Source organism: Schistocerca nitens, chromosome 6 (genome assembly GCF_023898315.1).
Source record: "Schistocerca nitens isolate TAMUIC-IGC-003100 chromosome 6, iqSchNite1.1, whole genome shotgun sequence".
Lineage (NCBI taxonomy): Eukaryota > Metazoa > Arthropoda > Insecta > Orthoptera > Acrididae > Schistocerca > Schistocerca nitens.
The window spans coordinates 497,022,512-497,035,564 of NC_064619.1; the positions used below are offsets into that span (position 1 = coordinate 497,022,512).

Below are 13,053 nucleotides of genomic sequence, written 5' to 3' on the forward strand. Positions count from 1 at the left end.
GGTCTTGTCTTTTGAAAAACTACTTTCAGTCTCCACTAGATATACAGATAAATAAGTGGCACGACAATGGGCACCCACGTGGGAACCTTTTACATCAACCTGTTTATGGAGAGGAGACCTTTGTGGCTATTTGAGAACAAAGATCACTCGTCTGGTTCAAGTTCATTCCTCATTCCTCCATCACATTAACACCTTCTCTCCTAACTGTCTCATCTTGTTCTTCTCATTCTAGTAAACCACCTTCCTGAAGGTTGAACTCCACATTTCCTATGATTCCATAAAAATCTCTGTCCATATAAAATCTCTGTCCATATGTATCCCACTAACAATCAACAGTACATCCGTTTTGGCAGCTGTCACCACTTCCATATTAATGAATCTATCCCACACAATATGGCCACCCATCTTCTGCACAATATTCACACGTATCTCTAATCCTCTGACCACGCCATCAAGTAGATCATCAGCCAGGGCTTTGACACCTATCAATGTGTTGAGAGATGATGAAAATCCTGTACACAGTCCTTCCCACCTCTCTCTAAGTGATATTCCACTGCCCAATCAATCTGTGAAATATCGTGGTCCATCCTTACAACACACCTATTCTGAACTCCTTGCTGTATTGGTTTAAACCCACTAGAAGACCCAGGTGCAAGATGTATCCTATGCACCAAATTTAACCTAGAGTCCCATCACAGGCATATATTACCCTATTAGATGGACGACTACACTTGTATGTGTGCATTGTTTTGAAAAAGGATATCATCTGAAAGTTCAGGCTGTCTAGAGTTCCCGTAAAATCTAGGATGACAAGGCCCTTGTGTAATACAAATTTTGACACGCGCATGCATGCACGAGCGCGCGCGCTTGCACACACACACACACACACACACACACACACACACACACACACACACACACACACACACGCTGGGTGTGTCGGGTACATTAGGTGATGAAATGTTGTCTTTGATGGAAAAATTTATAGGTCACACCATTTTATGGAATACACAATTTATGAACTACCTTGGTGACAGTTGGACTTATGACGATGAAACCTGATAGGAATTTTTGGCCACTTGTTAATTCCAGTTAAAATCAATATTTTAGTTGCAATAGGGTACACAGTACTGATAAATATCTTGAATGATATCAATTTGCTACACTGGCTGTTACTGCTAGGATTAAACCATTCTTTTATTTCATATTGTTCACTACTGAGTAGTTCCAACTTTGTAGCCACTCTCATGTGCCTGCAAAGCATATCAGACACAACTTAAGTAAAATACAGGCCAGAAAGTAAACATTAGTTGTTTAGCCAACAATAAAAAGAGAATTTACAGAGTATAGTTAAATGCACACACTCCGGTTAGTGTGCTTGTCTATGCCATATAATTACATAAGTAAAGCATGTTTGGCCTGACATAGAATAAATTAAATGTTATTTTACTTTCCCTTCTTTTGTCTGATCATGCAGTTATTTTACCATTATGATTTTTAAGATAAGATAAAAACAAGTGTGAGCTTCAATACTGTTTTGGTGTACAGGTTGCTATACAGTTCTATATTGATTTTTACACATGTTTATGAAAAACTAACCAAGTACTTGAATTATTATTTGTGATAGTGCACAGGCCTTGATTTTTTTCTTTCTTTCTTTCTGTTTACCTCTCCAGAAAGTAACTGGATGTTTTTCTTACTGTTAAGGAGAGAAGGCAGAACACTTCTGAGAACATTCACACATATATTAACATAATTTACTGATTTTAGTGAGACTTGTCACATTTGTATGAATAATAAGATGCCTGTAGTGTAACATAGCACTCTACACAGCATTTACCAAACAAAGTGGCGATCACCAACACAGAAGTATTATTTAAGTAATGAGTTAGTGCAGTATGCTGTTTAGAAGTCTGTTTTCTTTCTGTGCATGTAATATGGAATTTGCACACAGAGCATCTTTAAGCCAGGCACAACATCTGCCGCACATGCTGGTGGTCAGTCTACTGTGTCATGGTATCCTGCCCTCAAGATATAGCGTGTACCACCAAAGAAGGACGTCAACGACAATCGCGATGATGTCACAGATATCTGGGGAATCAGAGTTCATTCTGTTAGCTGTCTTTGGAGAGAAAATGAACATCGATTACTATCAGACAGAATTGTATTGAGCACATTCATTGATACAGCTGTTTTGTCAAAGTACTGTATCAGGTATTCAACTACTGTAATGAATAAATCAATATATTCATATTAACAAACATGGCTTCATTTATTGGAAAGTTGACAATTGCCAAAAGACCTTTTTAACTTCCAGCACAGAAGTTGCAGAAGGAGAAGTAGTCTGCATTAAGAAAAACACACAAATTTATTCTGACATTTCAGTTCAAATATTAGAGGTCAGAATTGTTAATTGTTGACTGCCACGTGAGTTAAATATAACTCACACGAGGTGTTCTCTTCGGGCCACGTAAAGTAAATGCAACTCACGGACATTTTTCCATCTAAAGCTCTGTGGTGCAGTTGTAACTCACAGGAGCGTGCCGTGACTCGGTGTTATAGTACGTTATGGCCCCAGTAACAAATCGTGTTCGTGGCCTACAGTTTTCAAGAGCTCAAGAGTAGTTATTGGCATTTGAATTCGTGAGTTATATATCGCTCACATGGCTCAGTCGTATTGGACTTTTCTTCTTTTTATTATTTATTTATTATTTAGTGTGAAATATTACTTACACAGTAGATTGCGAATCACACACAGTTTTATTTACATTCTTCAACTCTAACTGCAACAACAATGAAACTGAAAAATTTGGGTCATTCCACTTTGTTTCTCTAACACCTATATGCACTGTGCTTTATGAAAGAACACTCCTCGCAAAAATACGAGTCACAATTCTTACATTTCCATGCAGTTTGTTTGCATTTCTTGACAGCTTGCTCTCGTCCAAATTCATTCTTCATTTTTTCATAGCACACTGTACACCTACGTCTGGTGCTCCCATGTTCACAAGCACACACAATCTGCAGGTAACACGGTGGCTTTGGTGAGAGATGGCTCAAGCTCATCGGTCACTTCCTCTTTGAATTCTGTGATTGAGATCTTCTTGTTGTTGATGTATCAGTAGATCACATGAGCATTTACCAGTGTCGACGCTGTCACCCATTCAATTGCAAGCTTCCTGCACCATTTCACTACCGCCTTACACAATGCGAGTATGACTTCATTTGGTCAGAAAGATATATAAAAGACTGAATGATTATAGTCAATTATCATTGCCGGTTTTTTCTCTGTGCCCTTCCTGGATTGAACTTCTGCCTCTTGCTCTCCATGAACAGTATTCAGCATCAGAACATCCCTCTTATCTTTCCATTTAAGTACCACTACACCTGTGGTACATTCCTTTGCTTTGTGTTCCCCCTTCTTCAGTTTTGCCTGTACAACATCTTGAGGATTCAGTTTTCTGTTTGATCTTAGAGTACCAACTAAATGTGTTGATTGTTCAATAAGCTGGTGTGCTAGACAAACAATTGTGTAAAAAATTGTCTGTATATAAGATTTTGCCCTAATTTAGTAATCCATTCGTAAGGCTCGTAACAACGGAAGTGGCAAGAGAAACACCAGGATTCACATTCTTCCCACAGTAAACTTTCATATTCCAGGTGTAGCCACTCTTTAGACAAAGTTTGACCAATTTAATTCCAAATTTATGGCACTTATTCTTTATATACTGAATGAAACTTAGTCTTCCTCGAAATGGCACAAGAGTTTCGTCAATGCAAACTTCTTTCTCCGGCACAACTGCACTTTGAAATCTATGCAGTAATTTATCAATAAGAGGTAGAATTTTTAATAAGCTGTTTCCCGGTGGGTACTGATTGTTATCGGGAAAATGCCACATACATTAAAGCAGTTCAAAACGATTGCGTGATGTAACATTTTTTTACATTGTTGTGATAGAGCATATTTCTTGACCAATAATCTGGAATCCTCAGTTTTACATTTAGTGACATCCATAATAAAAATCCTAAAAATTGTTCTATTTCAGCTTTCCTGACATTAGTCCACTTTTTCAGTCGTGAATTAACAGTTACTGTATGACTTTCTAAGACTTATTTTGCACACAAATTAGTTTGCTGAGTCACATATTCTAAAATTTCATCAGTTACAAAATATTTGAAGAAATCATATGGTGTCTTGCCTTTGAGAGTTAGTGCAGCAGAAGCATTTACACCAGAACTGGAATGAATAAATGTAAAGTTTTTCATATTTTTACCCGTAACTGGCCCCCAGACAATCTCATTAGAATTTGTTTAAGTGTGTCATCTTCATCTTCAGAACTTTCTGATATTACACTTACTTCAATTGAACCTGAATCAACTGCTGTAGTTATCGCAGTAACGCGGTTAGACGTGCTTTGTTGCCTGGTTTTTACATCTGTGAAGTCTGGTTCTTTGACTGAATGTAGACAAAAACTCTTCTTCCTACTTTAACTGATGTGATTCCATCAACAGAACTTCCAGTTTCGCTTCCAGTCTCCTCTGGTAAAAATTCGTCTGAGCTATCACCAAATAAAGACACAGAATCTTCACCACTTATGTCCATAACTTCATCCAAAAGCTGCTGTACATGCCTTTGTTCATCTTCATAACTTCTACGAGACTTTTTCTTCTGCCACAATATCACTTTGCTATGGAGCAAACAACACTGAATAACGACTGTAGCAACAATGCAGGAAAGCAATAATGGAACTGTACACAAATAGTGCTGTGGAATGCAAAACTGACAGGAGTACAAACCTAAAATTATTACTGACATAGCAAATGACACACCTGATACCTTTACTCTGGGGCCATGTGAATCATATGTAACTCACACAAAAAATTTAAAAAAGGTACTAAAATGCCATATTTTCACTTTATTTGAACTTAACAAGTTTACTTGGAGCAAACTAAAGCAAGATATTGAAAAAAAGTAAATGGCCCGAAGGGGTCGGTAACCCAACTATACCATGGCAGCCAATGTGTTAACAGAGACTGGAAATTATCATGGAGTATACCTAACATAACATACAATGTATGATGAAAACAAAACATCTTGGCGACCTAGTGCAGAACCGGAACATTTCTGTGCTGGAAAGCTGGCAAGAATTTTATGAGAAAAAGAAATTAACAGTTTTTGTCATAAGAACTCTCAGTAAATACCGTGGTTGTCCTTGAGGACAAAGGTCAACAGCCAAAATCACAAAGCAGTCAAAATCAATTCAATGGCACTGCAATTGAAGAATTTTTAGAAGATACGAGTAGTTGATGAGCAATTATTAAATCTTTTGACTAAAATTACGACGAAGAAGAATTTTTAATAGTCAACAAGTTGGAAGATTTTCGTCCCCGACATCGGAGGGCTTAAATTGTGACATCAGTCACAGATGATTTCACAGCAGCCATCAATTTGATAGCATTGTCTTCAGTTTCTTTTCAGCCACACAGTACCTCGCGTTGGTCACGATTTTCTGTCGGCATCACAGCCTGATGGGTGCCACATGATATTTGGTGAGCTATATTCATTTCTTACTGAAGTACTTTTGTCGTTGGTTGTACTGGTAGTGTCTATCTTTTGGAGTAAACCGCAAGTGATTTGACAATCAAGATTTGTGGGTGTAGTATGGTATCGTAGTCAGCACTGTTCAAGTAATAAGTCAAGTTTAATTATAATCATATTATTTTAGTTATTTTATGCCTAGTGGTTATGAGAGTAATGGAGGTGAATGAAGCAGAGTGGCTTAAAACTTTTAGTGTGCAGTTAAGTACCAATATAAAGGAAGCGAGTGTAGATCTGAAAAGGAGCTAAGAACTTGATTAGACAATACCCATGTTAGTACAAAAGCTAAGTGGGATAAAGTCATAGCTATTATAAAGAGTACGTGTACATAACTTAAAGTTCAAATTAAAAAATGGTATTTCACATAACCAATACCAACCTTGAGCAATATACTGAAGAATCTCGTCAGGGAAACAGCGATAATTAACAATTTGTGAAATGCAGAATACAGTATGGTAAATACTGTAGAGTAGATACATTCTCAAGTACTTAAATTGATTGATCCTGTCACATGACTATTAAGTACCGATTTTTTAGAATTAGATGTTGAGCTAACACAAACCTCAGACACAAATGTCAGTCTCCATATTTTGAAACAAGATACAGAATTTTTTCTGTTCCAACTTCTCAGCTTTGGAGTGGTGTAATGGTGCTTCCTTTCACTGAAGGTTCAACCCAATGAGGAGTTGGCTAATAACAAACCTCTTTCTGCAGAATGGTAACTAATGGGCCTATTTGCGAAAGGTGATTTTGATGTAAGTTTGTAACTGAATTGGTGGAACATGTATGACAGAATTTTGTCAACAGTTTTGTAGAGGTTGTGTAGATTGACTTCAGTTTTGTAGAGGTTGTGTAGATTGACTTTTTGTGTCACTTTAGAGGGCATGTATAGTACTTTTGGTATTAATTTACACGACCTATCTCATATTTTCGTTAGATTTAGTACAAAATACTTGATGTTAACAATTATGAAAGTGGTTACTTACGTAGAGGACAGAGACAGGGTTATAATGATTTCAAATATTTTGGAAAATTAATGAAACAACATGGTAGGTTTCAAGTCAAATGCAGACAACCTTGTGCATATATTAAACAAACTGAGGAGTGTGAGTCACTTAGGGTATCGTAAATGTTGTCTTGGGGTGCTCTTTTCGACATCACAGGCACACAGGACTGAATAGTTAAGTATCAGTAGCCTGATGCCCACTAGGCACTGAGTTGTCTGCTATATGTTTTCAGATTTAGATTTCCATATAGCAGTCTCTTACCCTTTCACCATCTTCTATAAAACGATAACTTCTTTTTGATTATCCTGTACCTTACTAGTAAATAATAAACAGGGCTATAGGGAGAAAGATTATGAGCAATAGGATGTCTGCTTTTGATGAGAACATGACTAAGACACAAACTGATCATCATCATTCAACAGTTACAGTTTCCCAGGTACTGGTAATGAGTTTCTTCCACTTTGTCCTGTCCAAATACACTTGTTCACAGAGATCATCATCCACTGTCCATCCTCTGGCCACTAGATCAGCCTTAATCAAGTCCAACCATCAGGTTTGAGGTCTTTTCCCATCCACCTGTCTTTCCAAATTTTGACTGTTCTAGTTGGCTCCATTCCCATCACATGCCCGTACCATCAAAGTCTAGATGCGCCAATTCGATCTAATAGGGATGTCTTTATTCCGATTTCCTCACCTCCGCATTTCTTAACTTGTCCATCTTGGTCTTCTGGATGGTGAATCTGAGAAATGTCATCTCTGATGCTTGCAGCCTTGATGATTATCTTTTTGTAAGAGTACATGTTTCAATAACCTAGGTCAATATTGGTATGAAATAGCTCTTAAACATCATCAGTTTGGCCAGTTTTGGAATCAAGTCAACCCATAAAAGAGATCTTACTTGTTGGTAGAATCCATATGCTTTTTGCTCTCTGCTGGTGATTTCATTTCTGACCAAATTATCATTGGAGAGTTTGCTGGTCTCCCATTGGGCACCTCCCCAGGTGGCGGGTAGGAGAATGCTCTCCAGATATGGTGGGTACTGGGGAAATAAAATACCTGGGGTGGACCAAAACAAGCAGCTGCTACCTTTTAGTATGATATTGGCTTATCAAGGGCTGAGGGAGTTAACCCTGAAAGAAAATCCTCAATTACGTTAGGCCTAGCAATCCAGAAAAATAGCTTATTTGTAGTTGCTTTCAAGACACACTAACAGGCTTAAAAACCTATGTATGGGTAAAACTGTAATGCAGTAAGTATGTGTAACTTGTGACATTAGGTTACATTCATACTTGGATTTGTTACAATAGACACAAAGGAAAAGTAATAAGAAATGATACATTGACAACATACTGCTGCATTATTGATAATAGGTGTATAATTTGCCACACAGAAATCAGTAAACACTGGCCAGGAGGTAAGCTAAGAAATGGAAATGAATAATTTTGTATGAGTATTACTGGCCGTTAGTACTGTCACATTTGACAGGGAAAAGAAAGGAAATATACCCCTATCTATAAATTGTGTACATAACATACTAACATCCAGTTAAGATTGCTTGGAGTGCATTCAGAGTTACAACAGCACATAGGTACGTAATGAGTGATTATGTACAGAGGAAGCACAGAAAAAATCTGAGAAACCAGGTATGGATTCAGAATACAATAAGAGTATGTTACTTTAGAACATTTGAAGGAAAAGAAAAGACAGAGTTATAGGTACTATTAAACAGGATATTGTACCCTAATCACCAACAGTACCTGCACTTTGACAGCTGCCACCCTGCCCAATTAGTATCAGCTAGTTGTGTGCTGCTACCTCATGCCCTAGTCTGGGAAATCGCATGCCCAGCCATCTGCCACCTGTCCCCTCTACCTGCATCCTTAGCTAGCCCACAGACAGATCCCCACTCTCCCACATGCCACTAAACTCTTCCCCCCAACCCCCTCCTTGCCTCCCTCCATCCGTCACCCCACCTCACCCTGCACCACCACCTCGCCCCAGTGCAATCACCATGGGCCAGGAAAGAGCTGACAGTCAACTGAGCACAATGTAGGCGACAGGTGTGTGTGTGGGGGGGGGGGGGGGCGCAAAAAGAAGTAAAGGGAAAATTATTTACATCTGAAGACACGGTCACTGCAGAAAGTTAAATGGCTGCTTAGGGAGAATATTTCTGCAGAAACAGACGCTTGACAGTTATTGCAGAAGCAGGATACCATTGGTTTCGAAGTTTCTTCCACAGCACAAAGTAGATGAACCTACCTGATGAAGTAACACCTCATGCCTGAATTATATAAGAGCATAAGCCTCTGAACCCTGCCCCCCCCCCCTCCCTATATTTATATTTTTGTACTGTCATCCTGGGGGTAGGCCTCTAAAGCTAAATCCACTAGTGTAGTTAAATATTTTGTTGACTGTATCATCCTTTTCTGTATGCTGTAATTATCATCTTTAATTTTACTAAATCTATATTTATTTTACTGATATCTGGCCATCATGCTTTGCTTCTCCTCAGTTTCAAAACTACCATTAAATATTTGCGACATTCCTCAAAAATACTGCCAACAGTTGCTGGCACTTGCAAAAAATGTAATAGTTATAACCTTCTGAAGAAGGGCACTGAGTACCAGAAACCAGTTAACAAATTAAATTTATTTTATGCAACTGGTTGCTGAATGTTTCGATATATACAACTACAGATGCTGAAGATAGATAAAATACTAGATTTACACAATACTGCACTGTACTAACAGAATTAGTTGCCACAGAAAACCATCTTCTTGTCATACTATTGCCACGGCTGTATTTTAACAAATGACTACATGCTCTGATACATGTGATTTTGAAATCAATCATATGAAGAAGGGGAGGGAAACAGTTTTTTTTATTTTTTGGGGGGTGGGGAGCACCAATAGACAGAATGTCTAATGTTAAAAACAGGCCTACACCTAAGAAGAAAAATAGCAAACTTACCTCCCTTAAGAACTTCATACATATTTTCAACTTCTTTTATATCTTCTTGGAGTGGCGGTTTAGCTGTTGCAGCTATCCACAGACGGCCTCTGTGTGCAGTATACCACATTCGACCTTCATGCCTATGCAAAATGGAGTACATATACTTAAAAAAACTCAAAAACTCTAAAGAGAATAGTTCCTGACTAACACAACAATCAGTATGGTGATACTGGTTAGTAAATGTCATGCATATATTTAAAAATATTGCAGTGCAATGTATAGCCCAGTATACAGTGAAGACTGTCCTGAGTTTGAAGAACAAAAGAGCTGTTTTCATTGCATTATATGCCTCTAGATAAAAGCAGAAGATTCTCAGCATTCTCGATTAAGGCAGCCTTATTTAACAGATAGCAATGTATTTCTTGTCCCCTCTAACTAAGAAATGTTTTTGCTAGTTAAATATATAGGCTACATAAATCACAAGGCTCTTCTTCACATCTTCTCCATACCTCCATTCAGTCTAATCTTGTACAATTCACATGCTGAAAACAGTCACATAAACTGTATAAGAGAGTTTCCTAAGTATTCTTTTTTGCATACACTCCATATTTCATCTGAGAAGTTCTGATGATCTTCAGAGTGTCAGGTGCTGTATGTACTGTGAATGATCACATTTGTCATTCCAAATTGTCACTGCAAGAAATTAAATGGACATGACCAGCAGCTGTGGTGCCCAGAAAAAAACCATTTCAGGTTTACCATCTACTTCTATATACTTTAATCAAGGCATGTGTGCAGTTCTGGTAAAACATATCTATTGATCATTCTCAGGTCTGCAACAATTTCCCCAATGTAAAACCTATGTACAAATAATAATAAATATAAATGTAGCTCTGAGATTAAATTCCAGAGATCATACCATATTGTTGGGTGATCACTGATTTACCATCTGCTCATAGGATGGCACTATTTACGGATCTGCGAATGGGGGAAAGGGAGGGAGTAATTGTTCAGTATACTGCTCTCCCAACTATTACAGTGAGAGTGCTACTTCTCTTCAAATCACTCTTTAGCTGACCACATAAGTAAGAGTGAATTCTATTCCAGTCCAACCACAACACAAAAATTCTTAACAGTACTGTGGATTGAATATGTGTAATCTGTGTGGCAGCCATTTTCTGGCATTTCATCTATAAAGGCATACATAATTAACAGTATCAACTAAAAAATAGTTCCATTGTATATTCATCAATACCATTGTCTTTGCAAGTCCTTGCCTTAAGGAGAACATTTCCAGTAACACTCAATTACAAATAGTAATATGTTACTCATGGCTATATTTCTTTACCTGACAGTGTATGCAAATATAACTTTTTAAATCAACAAGCCTGGAACTCTAATGAGGCGTGTCTGATATTCACAGGTGAAGACCATAACCTCAAGTTAGGTGTGACTGATTATACAGAAAATTAACTTACAAACTGCATGAGTCACTATTCTGTATTTGTACTGTAGCACTGATGCAGCATGATATAGCTTAGAAAGTAATAAATTCAAACAGGAAAAATATGACTTACTGTTTGATGCCTGCTACAAGTAATGATGCCCATGGCTGATGCATGCTTAGACAGTAACCATCATCTGACATTTCCAATAATTCTCTGTCTTGTACTCTATGTATATTTTGCCTTATGTCATCTTCCTGATAACTTCTCTGTATATAATTTTCAGCGCCTGGGATGGCAACTTCCTGATACTGAAAAAAAATCGAGCAAAATTACTAAATCAACCTTGACTTGCACTACTTATCAGCTAGTATCTCTGTCCCTAATTTATGTCATTTACCTCCCTTTATCACCACCCCTCTCCAATTTTCTAACTACGCTCTCATTGTCTGATGGCTTCAGTTTTAGATAGACTAGTGATTAATTAAATTAACTTTACTTATAAATTTACTAAAATAACTTCCATTTTTGTCCTGACGTAAAGACAAATTCATATGGCATGATGGTATTGGTTTATTCTGTTATAGATAGTAAAATTATTTGTTAGGTGATACTTCATGACAGAATAGAGGTCCCCAATTTCATATCTTAGCATCACTCGTGAAATGGCTGCTATTGCTAATGTGCTGCAATAAAGTATCAGGTTGCTGCAGTGATTACTAGACCTCGGACTTTTAAGTTCTAAATATCTTAAATCAGATACCTAAAATGGGTCCTATCACTTACAAAAATAGGTTATAAAAACCAGAAAATAGGTGACCAAAATCTGACATTTTATTGTCTAGGAAGATAAACAGATTGACAAAAAACCACATTATATTATTGTCCATGTCCGTAATTACAGTCACAGTAAATAACTAATACTTTCTCCAGATTTTCTGTTGAGAAACTGCATCTCTTGTCTGTTAATGACACCTTATATGCCGAGAATGAGCATTCCACGTCAACAGATGTCACCGGAGCATATTTAAATGACGGTTTTAGGCGCAATGGGACCGCACACTCAGATTATGTTGATTTACTTGATAAGATGTCAGCCACTGTACAGAGGGTGGTGAGTCCTGCTTTTTTTATATAAAAAAAAGCACTGTCTTTAGTTTCTCACTAACTTTCATACCAATAGAACCTGGGAACAAGTGGATTTTTTTCTGTCACCTCATCTATCAATCACAGTTGCATGTAGACAGGTTTCCCTGACCACTCTAGAGCTTTAATAATGGGGACCAAAAATGCATAATCAGATTTTATGTATGCAATGTCAGTGGAAATTGTTGGGTCCTTTAGAAGATCTTTAGCTGAAGTAATGCTCACTGTCTCCTCCTGCAATTTAAGAACAATGTTCTTAATGTCTTCCACATGCTCACTGTAATATTTCACGGCCTCTAGCCACATTCCCCAGCAAGTTAGTATGGGTGCTGGTGGAAATGGTACTTTGGGAAGTTCCTCTCGAAGTAACTTGATTCTTGTAGGTGTTTTAATAAAAACCTTTTTGATGGCCGAAACTAGCTTAATTACAAGTGCAAATTCGAGATGTATCGTCTCAGCTATACGATTCATGCCATGGACATGACTTATGATATGGAGCACGGCTGGGTAAAATACTTTCAACAATTTAACAGCAGCAATTATGTATGCGGCTGCATCAGTGCACATTACAAGTACTTTATTTTCATCTAGACTGTTGGGGAATTTAATTTGAGGGCTCTATTAACAAAGTGAGCAACTGTTTCCAGGTTAGGTTCTTTTTTTTTTAGCTCCTTGCTGCAGATCAGATGAGGTACAGAGTGAGTGTCAGGATCTAACTTTCCGACAATCAAATTAGCCACATATTGACCTTGTCTGTTAGTTGTCTCATTGACAGAGATCTACATATGAACCACCTATATCTTCCCTTACCCTGCTCAATGTATTTTCATATAAAGTATTTAAATAGTTCTTTGTCAGTGTGTATTCTGATGGAATGCAGCAGTGACAGTATTTCTCTAGAAAA

General features: G+C 37.6%; 1 protein-coding gene across 1 annotated transcript in view; it reads right to left on the reverse strand.

Moving 5' to 3' along the window:
• The window catches only part of LOC126262301 (activating signal cointegrator 1), a 131,852-nt gene that overhangs the window by 12,733 nt on the left and 106,066 nt on the right, over positions 1–13,053 (reverse strand). The window contains exons 9-10 of the mRNA XM_049958839.1: positions 11,136–11,314; positions 9,577–9,698 (exon numbers count right to left, since the gene is read on the reverse strand). Coding sequence (XP_049814796.1) covers positions 9,577–9,698; positions 11,136–11,314 — 301 coding nt within the window. The remainder of the gene's footprint in view (positions 1–9,576; positions 9,699–11,135; positions 11,315–13,053) is intronic.